At 52.8% G+C, this 21,099-nt stretch overlaps 1 protein-coding gene across 1 annotated transcript in view; it reads right to left on the bottom strand.

Moving 5' to 3' along the window:
- Positions 1-16,949, bottom strand: part of Trak1 (trafficking kinesin protein 1) — a 93,656-nt gene extending 76,707 nt beyond the window's left edge. The window contains 1 exon segment of the mRNA XM_032911194.1: positions 16,847-16,949. Coding sequence (XP_032767085.1) covers positions 16,847-16,934 — 88 coding nt within the window. The 5' untranslated portion in view covers positions 16,935-16,949.
- Between the last annotated feature and the right edge of the window lie 4,150 nt (positions 16,950-21,099).

Genomic DNA, 21,099 nt, shown 5'->3' with positions numbered 1-21,099 from the left:
CACCCCTCGGAGCTGTCTGACAGAGAGGGGACAGGACAGGGCACCCCAGCGATCTCAGTCTATAGCAGGGGCTCTCTCCATTCCCACAGACTCAGACTGGATCCACACCCTCCCCCTGGGAATCTGCTCTGTGCTGAGGTAACCTACCAGGTGCCCCTTTCTTACAGCAAAGACAGTGGCTCTAGATTAGAGTTCAAATTTAAAACTCAGAGTCTCAGAAGTCAGGCTCTCTGGGAGGGGGTCTCTTCTTCTGCAGGGTACATAAACCCCAGATGGACAAGGGATGCACCCCCGGGATTCCGGGCCCTGAGAACAGGGCACTAACTGTCAGGGGACAGGGGACACAAACACCCATGACCACTCCGCAGATATAGAGACACAGGGAAGCCATCAGGGAAGGAAAGGATAAAAGAGAGCAGAACAGGAAGGCAGAAGGAAAGAACAGAAGAAGTGAGAAGAGGGCTTCGGAGAGAAACAAGGAGAGGAAGCTGGCGCTGCACCGCCACCATCTGGACAGCCAGTGTATAGCACAACTTCAAGAAAACCTGGAGACTTCACAAAAACACAAAATCAAACTAACCACATGACCAGCTTCTCCCGTGTTCACCCAAAAGACTCTGAGTCAGCGCCTCCCAGAGATCTTTGCACGTCAGTGCTGGCTGCAGCACCGTTCAGTGTCTGAGAGAAGGAACCGGTCTGGGTGTCCAGCCTTAGAGGAAGGGAGAAGGAAAGCGTGATCTATACACACAGTGGAATGCTCTCAGCCGTAAGGAAGAAGGACATGCCATCAGCAGGAAACAGGCTACTGCATTAAGCAAGTGAAGGTGGTCTCAGAGAGAGGCAAACGCCATGCATTCTCTCCCATTTGTGGCTCCTAGATTTTGTGGATACATAAAATCAGAGAGGCACGGGTCATGTGAAAGCAAAAATGGTCTAGGCCCTAGACTGTAGGGGATGAAGCTGGTGGACGGAGGTAGGAGGGCTGAGAAAGAGAGGGGAGCGGGGTGCAGGATGGGCACCCTCAAAGCACACTACAGGCTTGCATGAAAACGGCCCGTGTGACTGTGTGTAAGTGGGCAAAACGGTCTGGAGCAAGGGGCCCCAACCCCGTCCCTCCAACACTGCGTCTTGTAACCCCCCACCTAAACATCATCTTTATCGGACAGTAGCATGGGGAAGTCACTCTCTGCCCACCAGCAGACTCTATGAAAAAGATACAGGGAGGGCCACAGGTTTACGAAGCCCCTCTTCTGGGGCAGCGCCCACCACCCACAGACCTTCTCCATCCTCCACATGCTGACTTCCGCTAAGACTCGGCATCTGAACTGTTGCACAAGGTCCCACGATGTCTTTAACGTTTAAAAATCACACTTATGTATTTATTTATTTATTTATTATTTATTTATTTATTTATTTAGGGACCTAGGTGACACAGTGAGCCTGCGTGGGAATCAATTCTTTCCCACCACACGGGTCGCAGTGATCAAGCTCTATGTCAACCAGCTTGCTGTCAGGTGCCTTTAACTGCTGAGTCGTCTCGCCAGCCCTCAAATCCCTTGATTTCTACACGCTAGACTAACTTAGAAGGGAGATGAATGAGCCACCACGGCTCTGGGTCCAAGTCCCAGGAAGAGCTGGTGCTAGACAGCTACCCTCTCCCCAGCCTGTCACCCCTGGCAGTAACCGTGAGTGGCCGCGCCTCGTCAAAGCTTTGCAGAGCTCCTCACCCACTCTGTAGAGACTGGAAACCATTACCCTTTCTGGACACTATAAGGATTAAAGGGTACACACCCAAAGACACACATAAGCCATGCGGCAAAGGAGCCGCACGAGGCACTGTGCAATCCACAGCTCTCAGACGGTCTAGAACATTCTGTTTGGAAACTCGCCTAAGTTTCTTTGGTGAACGCCATCATGATCCCTTATGTTTGCCTGTTGTGAAGACAGATTTGTACTATATAGCATAGTACAGGTTAGCTTGGGGCACACCATCCTCCTGTCCCTGGGTCCCGAGATTACTAGCTGGTGTTGCAGACTGGCATTTACCTTCTCTAGCACAGATGTTGTAACTCCACAGATTACAGGGGACTCGCAGAGCCATTTGCTGTTTCAAACGCGTCAGTGGACGAAGGCGAGCATGGCCAGAGGGGCTGTGGTGCCACAGAGCCAAGCATGCGCGTTGAGCATGGCCGTCCAGACACTGGCGCATGCGCGTTGGGCATGGCTCCTGAGTTGTCTGAGCAGCTTCTAGAACCTGCTAACCAGAAACCTCTACGAGGCTCTGCTGGCCTCAGCCAGAACACACTGTACTGGCTCTAAGGACCATCCACAGGGCAGAAGACTTGGGAGGACGAGTTATAGGCTAAGACAATAGACTGGGAACCAGAGAGCAAGGCCTCAGAGCCCCAGGATCCTGGGTGAGCCGTGGGTTGAGTAGCCACCAGACAGGAGGTAGGGCTCTGTGTCTGAGGTACCCCATGCTCTCAACAGCCAAAGAGGGTCTCCAGAGCACAGGACAGACAGACAAACATGTAGGAAACCGGAGAGTAAAAGCCAACGAAGCTAAGCTTCAGAGAAACAAACGACGCTGGATACTCTCTAGAATGGTTGCAGCCTTAAAGCACCTGAAGAACTCGGTATCCAAAAAAGCAACGTGGCATCAGTTCAGATGTACGGATACGCCCAGCACCCCGACACACACATGCATACACACATACAGGCCCTCACACAGGCTCCTAAGATACATACCCCTGACGAGCAGCTGGGCTGAGGCATCCAGTCCACCCACTCCGTCACATTTAGAAACAGGGTTTCCAGTGTGAGGCTAAAGGGCAACCTTGAGCAACTGGATGTGGTGTGGTTCGTGTGGGTATGCTGGTTTGTTGTGCAACAGAGCGGGCAGCAAAGAGCAGGGCAAAGGAGGAGGGACCTGCCGAGACGCCTCCAAAATGCCCAAAGCAAAGCAGATGGTCTCATGCTGGTGACGTCGTGGCTGCCTTACTGTGGGCAAGCACACCCAGGAATGCCCACGCATCGATGCGATCGGCTATCGACATGTTTCCCTGGTCGCCATCCTGTCCCCAGGTGCAAGGCTGATTACAACATCCAAAATGTTAAACGTATCGTGGCTGAGGGTGCGGTGTGGGTGTGGGTGGGGGTGGGGTGTGGGTGGGGTGGGGGTGGGGGTGGGGGATGTAACCAATTTATGAAAACTTAAAAATATGTGAAGTCGGGGCTGAGCAGATGTCTTACTGGGTAAAGCGCGCCCGCCTTGCACAATTGAAATCATTGAAATCTCAGCACTGTAGAGACAGAGGCAGGCAGATCCCGGGGCAGCCAGCTTAGCCTGCCTGCTTGGTGATGTAAGCCAGAGAGGACTGTCTAAAAAGAATCAAAAAAGGTGGACGACGTCTGAGGAACAGGTTTATCTTCTGCCTGTCTGTCTGTCTGCACCTCTCTCTCTCTCTCTCTCTCTCTCTCTCTCTCTCTCTCTCTCTCTCTCTCTCTCTCTCACACTGACTGCCTATTGTGTAGAGATGTATGTGGAGGAGTTGTTAAGAAGGGTGAGACCCTTAAGAGAGTGGCTACCACTAGAAAAGGCAGCAGCAGCTCAGGTTAGCCCAGGGCTGCCACCCTCTGCCTAGCACAGGTGTTGCCCTGAAAAACAGTTCAATGGTTCCTCAGTGAGTGACAACTGCCGCATGCCACAGCAATTTCTACTGCCAGCTCACGCTCACAGGGCTGAAACAGTTGTTCTGAGGGAACCACACGAACATACTCACAGCGAGTGATTCACAGGACTAAAGGGCAGAGACGCCCAGATGCCGACAGACTTGGAAACTGATACACAGTACACACGGACAATGGAACGTTATCCAGCCATAAAGACAGGATGCCCTGTTGACAGGCACTTTCCAACATGAATGAGCCATGAAATCAGAGGATGTGAAAGAAACCAGCCACAGAGACCACAGTGGCGTGGCTTTTTTTTCCTGAGCCGCCTAGAGACTGTCAACAGAAAGTAGCCTGGGCACTGCGGGGGGCTAAGGAAGATCGGCTATTTATAGAGCTCGCTTCCTTTGGGTGAAAAAGTCCACAGCCAGGCAGCAGTGAGTGTGCAGTATTTAAATGCAAAAATGGTATAAAGTGAGGGGCTGAGAGTGTAGCTCACTGGTAGAGCACTTGCCTAGCTCATTGGTAGAGCCTAGCATGCATGATGCTAAGTTCAAGTCCCAGAACTGCCAATTTAAAGGAGCCGGGGCTAAACAGTGTAGAGCGATATGCTTTAAAACGTGTTCTTTGACAACTGCTAGGTGTATTTTTTTAAACTTATTTATTTTATGTATGTGAGTACACTGTTGCTGTCTTCATACACTCCAGAAGAGGGCATCAGATCCATTACAGATGGTTGTGAGCCATCATGTAGTTGCTGGGAATTGAACTCAGGACCTCTGGAAGAGCAGTCAGTGCTCTTAACCTCTGAGCCATCTCTCCAGCCCCTGCTAGGTGTATTTTAACACAACGTGTAAAGAGTGTTCTTGTTTAAGACGATAATGAAACAGGAACTCGTGCAAATAGAATGGCTAGAATTCAATCGGCAAACAAGGAAGGGGTGGGGAGGCCTCAGGCTCCGGGGCAAAAAGAAGACAGGTGATCTCAAGGCAAGCAGGCTTGAGAGACTAGCCACATCAGTGAGCTCTGGGTTTGATTGAGAGACCTGCCCCAATAATGAAGGTCCCACACACACACACACACACACACACACACACACACACACACACACACACACACACACACACACACGAACACAGGAGGAAGATAATGTTAGGAGATGTAGAGTATGCAATGGCAGGAGAAACAGGAAATGACTTTGACAGTACGTGAGTCTGTAGTAGACTAAAAGCCTATTTCCCTAAAGACTACATTCAAGACAGCTGGGCTCATGGTAAACACGCTAGAACTCAAACTGTTTGGGTCTGGTTTTGTCCAGTGACCCTAGCTCTTTCCAATTACGAGACAATCTACAGTCAAAACTAAAGGTGATCTCGCTGACAGGAAAAAACCCTACTCTCTGGCGTTCTCCCAGTGACTCACAGGAACCCCTTCCAGCCCAGGCATGCAGGGTCACTCCCCACACTACAAGTAAGTAAGCCAGGCCTCCGCTGCAATCAGCTGGGGGCCCCGGATTCTGTTCAAGTCTCCACTGCATAGGGACAGCATCAGATCCCACACAACACAGGCTTGATCCCCAAGTTCAGTTACTGGCAGCAAACCTCAGAATCCTACCTGAGCCTCTGGCGGAGGGTCCATGCATCTGCGTTCCCACAGTCCACTCTGCGGGTTCAATTAATCTGCCTAAATGGCTCACAGAAACCACAGGAACTCACCTCCCCTTAAGACAGACACGGTTGAGGCTACACACAGGGCGAGCCTGGTGCTGGTCTCATGCCTTCTCTGTGGTGCTACCTTCCTGGAACCCCATGTCCTCAGCTACCAGGAAGTGCAGAAAACATTAAAAAAAAAAAAAGTGTGGCCAGCGGTGTGGAAACACGGACAGGTCAGGAGATCAGTGGGGACCGGCAGAGCCAGTCTGCTAGGATTCCTCAACCTTTGCTCTCTGAGGGTGAGGGCAGAATCCCTCAGGAAATGGGTTTTCTGTCTTCTACCATCCAACAGGTACAGGAGGGAGATCTGGTCACAGGCCAGGCACGAAGTGAGGGTTGGGGGTGCCTGGTGAAGGCATTTGCTGCCAAGCCTGGGGTCCTGGATTAAACCCCACTGTGGAAGGAGAAGCACCCCCTCCCCCAAGCTGTCCTCTGATCTCCACTCACAGGCCACGCACACATGTGCACACGTCGTGTGCACACACAATAAACACACAACACACACACACATAAATGTATGCATAATAAACTCTTTTTAAAGAGTTACTTATTTATTATCTATAAGTACACTGAGCCACCATGTGGCTGCTGGGATTTGAACTCGGAACCTCTGGAAGAACAGTCAGTGCTCTTAACCACTGAGCCACCTCTCCAGCCCAAATTCTTTCTTAGAAGAAGTGAGGAGGGTGCTCACCCCTGAGTGCAGAATCAGAGGATGACTCCAGAGACCTCGTAAAGGCCAAGGGACTGGGGAGGAGCTGAGATTCCATAGCCAAAGAGGGAAAGGCTTATTATAAACCAGGGGACTTTTGCATGCTTTTTTTTTTTTTTTTTTTTTGTAAGATAGTGTCTCCTGTAGCCCAGGCTAGCCTTGAACTCCCAATGCAGCCAAAGATGATCACAGACGCCCGCCTCTACCTCCCACATGCTGGGATAACAGGTATGGGCCACAGCATCTGGTTTACACTAGACATTGATCCCAACGACTCCCGTGTGCTAGGCAAGCAACCAGCTGAGCTTCCAGCCAGCCCCATATGTTGTATTTCTGTAAAAGTAGGCTTTCATATTAAATCCGATTACAGCAATTGATAAAAATTACTCTAAAGTTCTAAGAAATTTTATAAAAACTTGGTGACATTTCTTTAATTGTGTAGAGCTAGGAGTGGCCTTGGGCAAGCATTATGATAATTTTTAATGGCACTGGTAGCTGGATATGGTGTTATGCATCTGGAGTTCCAGCACTTGGGAAACCGAGGCAGGAGGCTGCTAAGTTCTACACAGTAAGTGTACCACCCTGCCTCACTGAGACGGATGCTCACTGGTGACACTGAGGGGAGGTGCCTTGGAAGCCAGGGACGCTTAGGTCAAGCCTCATGAAACAGACAGGCTCAGAAGCGTGGAGGCCCTGGCTAAGTGGCTTGGAAAAGCACAAGTCATTCTGCAAGACTGTGCAACGTGTCCGGCCTTCCTGCTTTACTTTCTGGGCTGGGTTGCAGTGTGAAATCACCTGACAGAAAGCACACCACATGGTCAAGGACAAGATGGTCCACAGAGCCCACAGTTCTAAGGGAGAGAGGGCTCTCAGGACGCTGCTGCCCAGACAAGTTTGTCAACGGTCCGCAGCAACGATCCCGGGACAGTCTAGGATAGAGCACATTGCCCAGCAAAGCTGCCAGTCGGTCCCTGTCCATGTTTGTTTTGAGACAGGGTCTTCCTACAAAGCCCTGGATTGCTGGAGCTTGATATGTAGACCTGAACTCCTTGAGCTCACAGAGATCCTCCTGCCTCTGCCTCCTGAGGACTGGAATTAAAGGCCAATGCCATCGCCCTTTGAGTTGCCAACCTTTGAATCTGCCTGTCCATCTCTCTGTTCATTATCTTTTTATATTATCTGTCTGTCAGTCACCTACTAGTCAATCAACGTGTCACATCTGGCTGCTGTCTGCTTGTCATCTACCCAGCTATCGACCCTCAGTTATACTTAATCCTGGTAACACTACTCATGGAGAACAAGGGCTTTGCTCACAGTCGACGGTTTGAATTCTGCATTTGTGCCCCCTCCATCCCTTCCCATACTCACTCTCTCGAGAGACAGAAAATCATGAAGCAGAGGACCCCAAGTCCTCCCTCCCAGTTCTAGACGCTTCAGAGACTCGTCCCAGCATCCCTTCCGCTGTGGAAGGTGTAGATGGTGGGTCTGATGCTAAGGTCCCGTTACCCAACTGCTTCTTGATCTATCGGTAAAGATGCCAGGGGCCAATTGCTGGCAGAAGGAAAGAGGTGGGACTTCCTGTTCCCTGCGGGAGAGGTGAGGAGGAGACGCAGAGGAGGGAGTTTCACCATGCTTCAGAGGGAGAAAAGGTGACCAGCCAGGTGAGATCTTGGGCTGAGCAGCCATAGGCGGGAGGTTAGGGACTGAAGACAAGGGCAGGTTGAGAGATGCTGAGCTAAGAGTATTGGGAAGGGTCCGCTAGCCTCGGGAGATTAGCAATACCCAGCAATTGAGCCAAGAAGGCAGGTTGAAAATATACTTGTGTGTGTGTGTGTGTGTGTGTGTGTGTGTGTGTGTGTGTGTGTGTGTGTGTGTGTGTGTGCGCGCGCGCACACACATGGTTATAGAGACCAGAGGTCCACCTTGGGTGTCCTCCTCATTTTTCTCCTTGTTTTATTTTTGGACAGTCTCTTCCTTTTCCTGGCTCCCTGCTTGTCCCTGTCCTACGTGCCAGGGTTACAGGCAGAGGACGACACCCCTGGATATTTTTTTCTAATATGGATTCTAGGGATGTTACCCTGGTCTTCATCCCTGCTCAGCCATCTCCCCGCCCTCAAGTTCCTTTACTTCAGAGAAAAATAAGCGGTATCAGGTGAAGCCGTTGTCCAAAACAGATAAACTTCATCTTTCCCTAGTAGCTGCTAAGTGACTAGACGTGAACCGGTGTTCCCCTAGCGACCCAGAACAAACGAGGACAGGCATTTGTGAGTCTCTTCGCCATCGCCAGCCTCCTCTTGGGCTTCACGGTGATAATGTGGGGCTTTAGGTCAAGTTTACAGTTTTCAAATCACCTACGTTCTGTGCAGACCTGATACCCAAGGCATGACCCAAGCTTGTCAGAAGGTGGGAGGTGAAGGGAGGGTCAGAGGCTGCCCAATTCATCCTCTGCTCCATGGGGGGGGGGTTGGAGGCCAACCTGGGCTACATAAGACCCTGTCACAAAACAAAACGAATTCCTGAGCATCTGGCAGAGTTCAGACCCATATCCTTTCCCAGCCTCTTCTCCAGGGCAAGCTGGCCTTGGGACAGCGTAGGTTGGCCAATATGGAGGGGCAAGATAAAAAGCCAGATGCCAGCTCTGGAGCCATCGGTCTTATTAATAGAACGAGACACTGAGTGACCACAGCACCCGAGGTGCCTCCGACATCCAGTGTTCTCCTCTGCCTCATTGCTAATCTACGTTATTTACCACACAGGAAGCTCTCCCAAACAGACAATGGCGGTATTCTCAAAATGGCAAGTGAGGTCACCTGCCAGGCAGAACGTCCCAACAGCCCAATGATTAGCACCTAAACACAGGAGACCCACAGAGCAGGCTGAGCTGCTGTGACCCCCAGCCCATGTCACTTAAACTAGGCTTCAAGTCAACCTCAAAATGTAGAATGTGGCAGAGAAAGGCCCAATACCAGTGGGAATTCCCACACACAGCCAGTCCTCTCATGGCCCCTGGAGCTGTGCCCTCATCTCTCAGCTCCTCTGGTCCAGTTGACCCTGGCCCTCTGACCCTGGGGAAGGACACCTGTTTGCCACTCGTTCGAGGCTGTTACCACAGAACCTGCTGGAACCAGCAGCCGTGTGCTTGTTCACAAGCTCCCTCCGTTCCCTATCCGCCCTGTGCATTACCAGAGTTCACTGTGGATGCATGCCCAGTGAAGCTTCACTCTACCCCGGGCACACCTTATATGGCCCAGGTGAACCACGTGCCTTGGTGACTCCGGGTGTCCTGAGCAAACAGACTCCAAGCTGATGCACCACTGTGAGCCTCTGGGTCTGGGAGGCACCAGTTAGCATCTTGGCAGCAACACCCAACATTTGAGAGGCAGGGAGGGTGCAGCACCATTAGACAAGGTCTGTCCCAGGGCACTCAGGAAAGGAAGGTTACTTGACTCTGGTCACACCCTCCATTACAAGACCAATTTCCGAGATGGTCTCCAGCGCTCAGAATGGCCATGGAGCAAGACGAAGAAGGGATGAATAAAGAAGGTTTCCTGCGGTTCTACACAACTACAGTAACCGCCTCACAACAGATCCCTTCTGGGAGGTGAAAACACAGGGTGTGGGGAAATCAGGCCGCTGCTGCTGTAGTGCTTTACATATCCACTAGGTGGCGCTGCAACACCACGCTCCCAGCCTCCCAGCGTCCTCCCATCCCGCGGCCTGGCAACCAATCACAGCGGTCGTGTTCTCAGTTTATACACTAACAGCTGTTAAAAGTCATGCTGAGCCGTGGAATTCAAACCAGAACAGATGCCCACACAAGGTGGACCAGCCTCGGCGCAGCTGCCTTTCAGGCTCATGCTCGTGGGAGGGGTTGCAAGAAGGATTCTACCCACGGGGGCCCGGCCCTGGACTGCGGGGTGGGGTGGCTCGCTTGAAGAGCACAAAGCCTTGAGCTCCATTCCCAGAACTCCCAAAAGCATTAGAAATGCGGCCTGCTTTCCCTCCCTCCGTCTTGGCTTTTATGGAAACACCTGGGTCAGTCAAGCTGAGGCCGGGCCTGTGGGTAAGAGTCAGGGTGTGGCTCTGAGTGACTGACTCCCTGAGGATCTGCATTCTTCAGGCATCTCAGTTCCACTGGCCCACAGAAGAAGGTCTTACTTGCTTTACTTACATAAATCATCTCATAGACTCAGATCCCGGTCTCCCGGTGCCTACCCATCCCCCTCCAGTTCCGACATCTACACACAAGTAATGCGCGGGTGGTGTTTTCTACCGCGTCCAGCCAGTCATCCAGGCTGAGGGCACCACGCAATCCCTACCTCTCAGTTCCTGGCTCTCCTTAGCAGCAGGGGGATCACACAAGGCCTCCGCCAGCCACACACTGACCAGCCCTGAAATCTGAAACTTCAAGCCCCTGTCTGATCACAAGTCTGTGTCTCCAACCTTGTCTCTGTCTCCCCCAGGATTCCACATCCAGACCAATGGTCAGGCAGTTTGCTCAGCCTCGGCTTGCAATGGGTCCTGGGGTTGCCTTCACCCCCGGGGTATTTGCAGAGCTCACAGAGGGTAAAAGTCAAAAGTCTGGAGAAAACCTGTTTTAATTTGCTTCCCCAGCTGCTGTGATAAACCCTGACCAAAGGCAGCTTGCAGGAGGGGAGGGTTTGCATGGCTTCCACAGTACAGACAGACATGGTACAGACACGGAACAGTCCACGGTACAGACCATCAGGAAGGGAACTGAGAGCAGGAACCTGGAGGCGGGAGATGAAGTGAGGCTATGGGGGGCACTGCCCCCTAACTTGCTGGCCATGATTTGTTCAGTTTGCTTTCTTTTCTCTCTTTTTTAAGTTTATGTGTATGGGTATACACCCACAGAGGACAGAAGTGGGTGTCAGATCCCCTGGAACTGGAGTTTAAGACCACTGTTAGCTGCCACGTGTGGTGCTTGGAATTGAACCCACATCCCCTAGAAGAACCGTCCTACTAAACTGCTGAGCCAGCTCTCCAGTCCCCAATTTGCTTTCTTGTACAACCCAGAATCACCTGCCCAGGGGCAGCACCATTGGCGGTGGGCTGGGCCCTCCCACGGCAATCGTTAATCATGAAAATGCCCACAGATCTGTCCACCGGCCAATCTGAGGGAGGCATTTTCTCAACCCCATGTGACTCTAGTTTGTGTCAAATGGACAATAACAACAACAATAATAGTAGTGACAACAACAGAGCAATAAACTCCTGTCCCCAGACTTCCATTGGAAATGGTTGAGTCCTGGGATACAGTGCCTGCACTCATTTTTCTGAGGGAGGGCGAGGAGGTGGGATAGATGGAGGGAGGAGGGGAGGAGGAAGGGGAACAGAGACAAGGAGGAGAATGAACAGAGACAGGGAGGAGGGGAGGAAAAGGATGAACAGAGACAGAGGAGGGGAGGAGGAGGATGAACAGAGACAGGGAGGAGGGAGGGAAGGGTGGGAAAGAAGAGCTTTGGGGATTGTAGGGAAGACCAGAGAGAGGGAAGAGCTGGAAACAAGAACGGTCCAGAGCCTCTCAGTAAATAGTGCCTAAGGGCAGTGGCTACTGCTGCTGCTGCTGCTCTCAGGGTGAGATCTCATATCCCTGCCATGCCCACAACACCATCTGCTTCAGAAACATGTCCGTGAAGCCCGGTGTATGTAAGGAGCATCTGTCACCTGTGGTAAGGAGGCTCTTCCCTCCCCGCTGAGCTTCCCTGTCAAGACCAGCAGTCAGGGAAGCACAGTGGCAGACCAGTGAGCCATAGAGGCTGGGCGCTGGGTGCTGGGTGCTGGGTGCTGGGCTGGGCTGGGCCAGAGAGAAAACCTTCACTAATGTTGACCACACCTCACGCCACAACCCTACACATCAGCACAGCGTCAGGCACTTAACAAGTGCCATGGGAACCCTAAGATGTCACCACCATGACCGCTTTAGAGGTGGGGAACAGGCTGGTAACAGACGACCTGCCTAGGGTGGGTGGAAGAGACACCACCATAAACAGTCCACTCTAAACAGCCCTAAGCTTTAGGTCAGAGCTCACCAAGCTGTGCAGCCCCTCCCTTGGGAACGCTGACAGGCTGCCCCGGCAGGAGCAGTGGAGAAAATGCATGACAGCTCCCTGAAGGACAGTCAGCCAGTGTTCATGCATACATCAGATGAAGAGCTCACAGAACCCTTAATATTACTATGAAGTAAGATCAGTCTGCATACGCCTTTAAAAGGCGGGGCTGCCCGGAAGTGTTTGCCTGAGTTTACCCGATGGATGCCAAGGAGAACAGAAGGGAGAGAGGGAAGGGAAAGGAAGGGGCATCACAGGGGAAATCCTGCTCCCTGAACAGCTCAGGAAGCTTCTGTTTAGCTCCACCTCAGCCCCGCCTTAGCCCCGCCTCAGCCCCGCCTCAGCCCCGCCCAGTCCTCGCGGAGAACAGGAGCCTGGGCAGCTGCTCCCAGCAGGGCCCCAAGGAAGAGGAGCAGCCTCCTGCAAGAACAAAGTCTCATAGCAAGTGAAAGGGACCAAGTAGTTGGATGGCGGTTAAGGGCATTTCTCAGTCTCACAGGTGTGCTGTGAGACAAAGGCCAGCCACATCTGTGACTGAGAATTCAAAGCAGAAGGTCTTGGGATCCAGGCTGGTGTCACCATGGGGGACAGGAACTGGGGAGGGCTCTGTAAAAGGGGTCTGGCTGCAGGGCTCTGTCGGAAACAGCTCTGCCAGCCAGGCCCCTTCCTTCATTCCCTCTACCTCCCTCAGCTTCCCTACAGACCTGCAGCAGCTACCAGGGCTTTCCTCCAGGCCCCACAGACAAATTGACAGGCAGACAGACAAAGAGACGAGAAGCAGGAAGACCAGTTAGACAGACAGGAAGCAGGCCACAGAGTGAACTGCTCAATCATGAGGCCTTAACGATAAAGAAGCTCACTAAGTGAGTGCCGACTGCATACTAAGCCTTCCTAAGGATTCTGCACCTTATGTACGCGCCCACTTAACCCCTCCAGCAGTCTTACACACAGTGAGGAAAGGAAGGGGATTTAAAGGCGTTTCACGGAAGTAACCCACCCCGTGTGAGCTACAGGCAGAACTGCTAAGACTGTGAACAATACATGCTCATACAACGCCTCTGTCAAAGTCCACCAAAACTCAAGTCCGACTCCAGGCAATCCCCCTCAGACATTAGAGACATCGCTGGGTGGACGCACAGTTCTTCCCAGCCCTGGAGAACAGATCTGCAAAGCTAGCAGCCCACACGTCTATGGAGAAGGAACTAATGAGGTTATCAGCAGCTGTGGACACAGAGTAACTTTACAGACTCGACCTCTTGAGGAGAGGTAAGCTAAGGCAGCAGTTCTCAGCCTTCCTGATGCTGCGACCCTTTAATACAGCTCCTCATGTTGTGGCAACCCCCCCCACACACACCCATAAAATTATTTTGGTTGCTACTTCACAACTATAATTTTGCTACTGTTATGAATTGCAATGTAAACATTTTTTGGAGATAAGAGGGTTGCCAACGGGGCAGAGACCCACAGGTTGAGAACCACTGGGCTAGCGGGGCCACAGATCTGTGGCAGGAGGTAGGAATTCCCTCCACTGTGAGTCCTTTTTCTGCTGCACACTCTTGTGAGGCGCCTCAGGGAGAGCTACAGAGAGTGGGACTGGCTACAGTGGGAGCAGTGGGTGTGTGCATTTCTGCGAGGACAGGCGAGAACGCTGCAGAAATGCGGTATGTTTCCAACCACAGGAAGTGGGGAGACAACCTGGTGAATCACGGCTCTTGCTCCTTACCTAGGAAGTGGCAGTGACTGGCGAGGGTGGTCCTGGGATACATGAGTCACTATGTAACATGGCTTTTCCTGTGGGTCTCGGTGCAGAAGGCTTGGACGGTGGATAAAAAGCAGAACCCTAGGCAGGCCGCCCAGACTGAAGCCTGCTGTGCAGGAATCTGTGTCTTCACCTAACCTCCCTCTGCCTCAGTTTTCCCATCTGTAGATGGGGAGGATGGGGAGCTAGACTTGCAAAGGTTGCCATGCTGCGTGAGTGATGTCTGTGAGCTTCTGAGAAGGCCCTAGCGACCCTCGTTTGCCTGGAAACCAGGAACACTGCATCATGGTTGCCCGTGGGTCCCCGGGTGTGAAGGGATCTTGTGACTTTTGGGGCGCCAACGGAAATGCTGAGTGTCTACCTCATCTTGTCCCGAATCGCTCACTCCTGTGGCAGGGTGCACCCTGCACCTTCCCTCCTTCCCTCCCAGGCACAAACACCCCTGCTGAGTAGGGAGAACCAGGTGCCAGGGCTGAAGGCCAAGCCTCTCAATGAAATGTTCCTCCATTATAAGTTATTGCTTGCTTGCCTCCCAAACGGCTTGAGGTGGGTGAAGGTTTTAACAGGCGACAGGCTAACGAGAGTCGCCAACTACATTAAAAGTCTGTTTCCAAGGAAAACGAACAAACAAACAAACCAGGAGGAAGATTAAAAGAAAAAAATACACCAGGCACCTGAGAACTACAGCCACAGTTACAGGCCAACAATCTGATTTATGGGTCGGCTAAAGGGACTCAGAGAGCAAAGGTGTCTGCTGCCAAGCCTGACAACCTGAGTTCAATCCCTGGGACCCACCCAGTGGAAGAGACTCCCACAAGTACCCTGACAACACAAATACAAAAAATATAAAAATGTAAGTTTTTAAATTCTTCTTGATATAAAAAAAGAACCCGTGTAGCAAGCACCCTGTCCGTCGCATGAAGGAGAGGGACAGAAGGAGAGGTGGCCCTGGAACAGGTGTGTTCTCTCTTTGCAAAGATCAGACTTCGGTTCCAGAAATCAGCATGAGACTCACAGACGTATTTCTGTCCGTCCACCTGCAGGACCTGACCCCTGTTAGACCAGGGAGATCCGTGGAGGGAAGGGGACAGGAACTCATCCTAATGTGGGACTTTAAGAACTCCTAGTAGTTCCCCGGATTCCAAAACGCAGCTTCTCACTGTATCCACAAGAGGCACCCCACTAACCGCTGCCCGTCCCTTCCCGTTTCTTTCATGGCCAAGGAAATATCATCTTAGATTATAATTTTTCAAAGGGAAGTATTAGAAATAAAATTCTAGAATTGCTAATCCGTACCTTGAGCTAAATGAATGACGTGTGTGGGAAGGCCGCCATATTTTATTCAAGCAGGTCTGATGCCACATTTGGCGGATTAAGTGTTAGCAAGAAGGAACAAACTCCTCTTGCAGCCGCTTCCAGGTAGGGGGCGGCTGGAGTTCTGATTGTTTTGCTTTAATGTGTTCATGTATGTGTGTTTCTGTACGAATGCATGTATGTGTATGTTCCTGCGAGGTCCAGAAGTCAACCTGTGTCTTTTCTCAATTGCTTTCCATCCTGGTGTTTTGAGAGGGGGCTCACCGGTTCATCCACAGAGGCCAGTCAGCTCAGGGATGCTCCTGTCTCGCCTCCCCCAGTGCTGAGAAAAATAAGCACGCACCAGCACGCCAGGCTTCAACATGCAGGTCTAGGGATCGAACTCATGTCCCGGTGCTTGTGTGGCTAGCAGTTTCCCAGCTGAGCCATCTCCCAGCCCGAATGTGCTCTCTCCCTCAGGCAGGGCAGATGCCAGGAGCCTCCATTCCCCGAGAATTTCTTGCTTGTTTTCAAAGGGTTACAGCGGCTCACACACACTCATCCTCACCTCTGAGCTCTGGGCAACACCAGGTCACTGAGAAACCCCAGAAATTAACGTATACCACATCAAGAACCTGGTCCTGAACGGCCGGGGGCTCCGTGTACTTCTATCAGTAAGACCGCAGGTTTCGGAGTCATCGGGCTTTCTAAGGCTTAAAAGTCTGCAAACCTGAATTTGTTGGTAGGAAACGAGAAGAGGCCACTCCGGAACTCAGTAGGCTTTGGAGTATAGACAGGAAACTAGATGGGTCATCCCACCGTCAGACTTGAATCCGATCCACTCAGAGGAACCGAGAAGCCCGCACGCAGCAAGCGACAAGCCAGAGCAGGCCGACGTAAAGCTCTCGTCAGGGGTGTGGGGACCACAATCACAGGGCCAAGCTCTGGGCAAAGGAGGCACAAGAATGTGGGGGAGGGAGGAGGGAGAGGCTGAGTAGTTCTGCTCCTCACATCTGAAAAATCCCTTGCTGACCTACACCAGCCTGGGCGCTGACCGATTAAATACAGAGGCCGAGGCAGGGGTATCGTAAATTCAAAAGCCTGCCCGACCTACAGAGCGAGTTCAAGAGCAGCCTGAGCAAGTCAGTGAGAGCAAACCACAAAATAAAAAGGTTAAGAAAATGGGAGGGTGGGCTCTGGGGTAGCTCCGTGGTACAGCCCTTATCTGGAAAGCATGGTCCTTGGTACTGAAGAAAGGAGAGGAAGAGGAGGGGGGGGGAGGAAGAAGGGGAAGAGGATGGAGAAGAGGAAGAAGGGAAGCAACAGGGGTCAGCGGATAGTACTGACCTGGGAACAGGGGTTTTAGAGGCAGATTCTACCAAGGCCAGCAAAAGTCAGGCCTAAACCTTACGTCCGGCTATTGCCGGGCTCCCCTGAACCCAGTAAAGGGGGTGTGAGGGTAAAGAGCTTCCAACGCCCTCTGCTCTGTCCCGCCTGCCCATCATTCAACCCAGAGATTCCTCAAACGACCAGCACGAGCAAGGGTGAAGCCAGGACCCTCTGCTCCACACACCCCCATTCTGCCACAGAGTAAACTGACAGCGGACGTTCCCACGAACACACTCACCACAGGAGTTTGTCCCAGCCAGTGTGTGGCCGAGTCCTGGCAGAGGTTGGGCCCTGGAGGGCTGCCTGAGCTGAATCGCCAATGCCATGGGCAGACGCAAACTCCAGAGGGGACCGGGAGACGGAGTGGTCCTCCACGCGAGCTTGGCCACCGCTCTGAGCCTGCCTCAGCAGTTTTCCAAGCTTACTTGTCGGGACAGAGCTGAAGATACCCACGCTGCCCAGGGCGCACAGCGGGTTACGTGCACGGCGGGTTACGTAACTCCGGCAACTGGGAACCCTATCACCTCATCTTATGAAACTACCCCAAACAGAAAAAAAGGCGCACCCACAACACAACACCTCTCCAGGGTGGGGCGGGGGGGGCGGGCGGGCGGGGAGGGAAGCCTTTCTGATGGCCAGCTAGTTTTGCCTAAACTGTAGCGTAGAACAGAAAGCCACTGTTCTTCTCAGGACTCCCTGGGAAGTGAGGGTGGAGGCTCAGTGCCAGGCAGCGTCCAGGGGCTGTGCTTGGCAGAGCCCTCAGAATCCACAAAGAGCTCGGGGCATATTCAAGGTCTCCGGGGAACGCGTTTGCATTTTGTCTTTGTTGCAATGACCACCTGATAGGACTTTCTTGGCAGGGAGGGACTGCAGGGGCTGAATACCCAGCTCTTCAAATACACCACGTTCCTGGATTGGCAAGGCTGCGTTGAGACTGTCGCTGGGCACCATGGGTATGAACTGAGGCTCTCAGTGGCTCCCCCGGGGCTTGCTACAGGCATCGTAACAAAAAGCCTCGGGTTTCCAATCCCACAGGCTGGACAGCTGGACGCTTCTGACCCTCCACTGCCAATCCCTCGGTTGTCACGCTTTGAGAAAGCGAAACTGGTTGGACAGGCTGAGGTTCCCAGGATTTCACTGGCAGAGTCAGGGCTGGGAGCCCAGCTCCAATATTTGGAGTGTCCCGGTCTCCCTCATCTCTTCCCCTCCAGAGCATGCAGTAGATGGTCCTTAACACCCTCTCATGTGCCCTGCTTGTCCTGCATCGCTGTGCAGCCAACTTCTTCATGCTCCTCTGTCGCCCCAGTCAGCTTACCTACCTGGACACCGCCTCCCTACTCAGGACTCTCCAATTCAGGGCTCAAAAGCAGACACTACTCCCTCTCACTCAGGGCTCAGAGCCAGAAGATGATTACTCCCCACTATGCTCAAGGTCTCAAAAGGAGTCCCCACAAGGAGGCCCATGTCCCCAGAGGGGACATAGAAAGGAGATGGACCCAAGAGACCTAGGGGTCCTACTCGAGACCTTTAGAGGCCACTGTAAGGAACCTCCAGAAGCTCAGTGGAGTGAAACCACTCCCCCATCCACATTCAAGGATCAGGTCTTGTAGGAACTGGAACTGAGCTGCCCTGTAGAGACAAGAACATGGGCCTGCGGGGCCCACTGGGATTCTCCCAAGAAGGAGCTCCCAACATGTTCCTGCACTGAGAAGAAAGATGGATTGTGTCATATGTGGGTGTTTCTGACACCGTGCCCTCGAGTAATAGACAAGGACAGGGGATCAGGGGCACAGGAGAGGGATCAGGGGCACTGAGGAGAGGGGTCAGGGGCACTGAAGAGAGAGAGATCAGGGGCAGTGAGGAGAGATCAGGGCCACAAGGGAAGGGTCAGGGGCACTGAGGAGAGATCAGGGGCAGTGAGGAGAGATTAGGGGCACAGGGGAGGGGTCAGGGGGCACAGGGAAGGGATCAGGGGCACAGAGAGGGGTCAGGGGCACAGGGAGAGGTCAGGGACACAGAGGAGGGGTCAGGGGTGCTGAAGAGAGAGAGATCAGGGGCACTGAGGAGAGATCAGGGGCACAGGAGAGGGGTCAGGGGCACTGAGGAGGGGGGAGGGGCACTGAAGAAAGAGAGATCAGGGGCACTGAGGAGAGATCAGGGGCACAGGGGGAGGGTCAGGGGGCACAGGGGAGGGATCAGGGGCACTGAGGGAGATCAGGGCACTAAGGAGAGGGGTCAGGGGCACAAGGGAGGGATCAGGGGCACAGAGGAGGGGTCAGGGCCACAGGGGAAGGGTCAGGAGCACAGGGGAGGGCAGCCATAGATGCTATACCAGAGGGAGCAGGAAAGAGGGTGTACAGGCCCAGGACAGGGAGGAAACGCTGGCACACTTAGGAACCACAGCTGTTTCTGTGCCCCTCAGGAGACAGGCAGCTCCTAACACACAGGGTGTCCTGGGTGTAACTTTAGGTTAACTCAGAACAAAGAGAAGTTGCCGGGAACCATTGTGCATAGGCAAACTGTCCTGATGTGTGTGGGCAAAGTGTCCTGCAACTGTGTGTGCAAAGTGTCCTGATGTGTGTGTGGGCAAACTATAGTATGACAGAGCGCTGATACACACACGGTGTTGGAGCCCTTTCTGTGGACATAGCGTGTGGAGCCCTTCCTCTGTCAGCACTGACACTTGCACGCCACTTCCATGACGCCCATGCCAGTCTGGAGAAATACAACACAAGAGAGAACCAAACTACACTGAACAGCCATGCTGGGCCATGCATGCTGCCTGGGGCCCAGTGCTACCGCCTCCAGCCTCCGTGATAACTCCGTGACAACTCTGTGACATGCCGACCCAAGCCACAGAATGACACATTGATGAAGCAGGTTCCGAACAGAAGGTCCCTGATCTCAGACTCTGTGTACCGTGGTGACCGCATCCACCCTGAGATGGTTCACACTGTCACCCTGACGGGTTCTAGAACCATTTAGGAGACAAACCTCTGGACACGTGTGCCGGGAAGTTTCTCAACTGTGTTCAGCGAGACCAGCAACCTCATGGTCCTGCACTAACTTTTCCCCACCATGACAGACTGCACCCTAAACTGTGAACCAAAATGAACCCACCTTCCCCATAAGCTGCTTTTGCCAGTTAGGTTGCCGTAGCAACGTGAAACCAAATACACTCCCAGGCCTTCTCCTGTGGCTGCATACCCTTCCCAGTCCTGATGACCGAAGCCCCGTCCCCATCCCCAGCAGGGTAGGGTCAGCATACCGGTGATGGTGCAGGCATCCCGGTGCCCTCTGTAGCTGGGAGCATCTTCTATAGCCTCACTCACATAATGCTCTTCAGGGATGCCCGGGCTGCAGGCTAGGACTGCATGGTTGCAAGCCTCAGAGAGGGGCGCGGAGCTGGCCGAGGTGTCGTCGTGCAGGGCTGTGGCGTCCAGCTTGGCAGGTTTCAAGGGGAGGTGCCCACTGCCATGGGGGGACCCCGCTGCCTGAGTCAGGGGCAGTCGGGCAGATGGCCCCCGGGAGATTCAGTGTACCGGCAGGGACGGCTCACAGAGAACCTGTGGAACAACCCAGAGAGAAGGACACCATCGTGAGACAGAACCTTTAAAAGTCAAGGCAGCTGAGATTAGGCTCTCATTACATCAACACTGAGATGGTTCGCTGGCTAACCAGGCCTCAGTCAGACACCAAAATCGGCCTTGGCTGATACTAAGAAATTAACAAAGTGGCTTTCTCAGCTAGAAGGGCAATGGCCATCCCCAAAGGGAGAAGCCAGGGAGGGCATGGAGCAAGTCACGGCGGGAAGAGCCTGAGTGTACACTCTGAGGAAGATGCAAACTGACACACCGCCTGCGATGCGAGGCGATAGGGTCATCCGTACGCCCAGTTACAAATGACAGGATTAAACTCCACTGAACACAACCCCACAGAGAGCTTTAAGTGAGATATGAGTGAGCTACTTTAAGAACCTGGTAAGTTAAGACCTTGTTTACAAAACAAAAACAAAACACATCAGGCCGGTTCACAGGCTCCTGGGGAGAGCCAAGGACAGTGGGTTAAGGCCCTGGGAAGGATGACTGGGCTAAAGTGATGTCAGCCCCATCAAGGCAGCTCAGACTTCCACTGAAATCTGACTGTACTGCTACAGGAAGAGCAGCCCTGCACACACACACACTCACTCACTCACAAATAAAACTAAACTAAGTCTCTGGTACCAGAGAGATGGCTCGGCAGTTAAGAGCATCTACTGTTCTCGCAGAGGACCTGAGCTCTTTCCAACGCCTCCTCTAACTCCAGCTCCAGGGGATCTCATGCATGTGTGCACATAAACTCACACATGTGCACACACATAAACAGAAAGAATGCAAATGGACAGAAAATACAAAATGGTAAGAGGCAAGAGGTTCTACGCACATTGAGGAGACAGAAGCCAGAGAAGCCTGGAATGGGGGTGCTTCTGTAGGGTGACCTGTGGAGCCCAAT

The sequence above is a fragment of the Rattus rattus genome, chromosome 8 (genome assembly GCF_011064425.1).
Source record: "Rattus rattus isolate New Zealand chromosome 8, Rrattus_CSIRO_v1, whole genome shotgun sequence".
NCBI classification, from domain to species: domain Eukaryota; kingdom Metazoa; phylum Chordata; class Mammalia; order Rodentia; family Muridae; genus Rattus; species Rattus rattus.
Note: the sequence above shows the minus strand (reverse complement) of the source record. Positions and strands in the feature narration are given on the sequence as shown.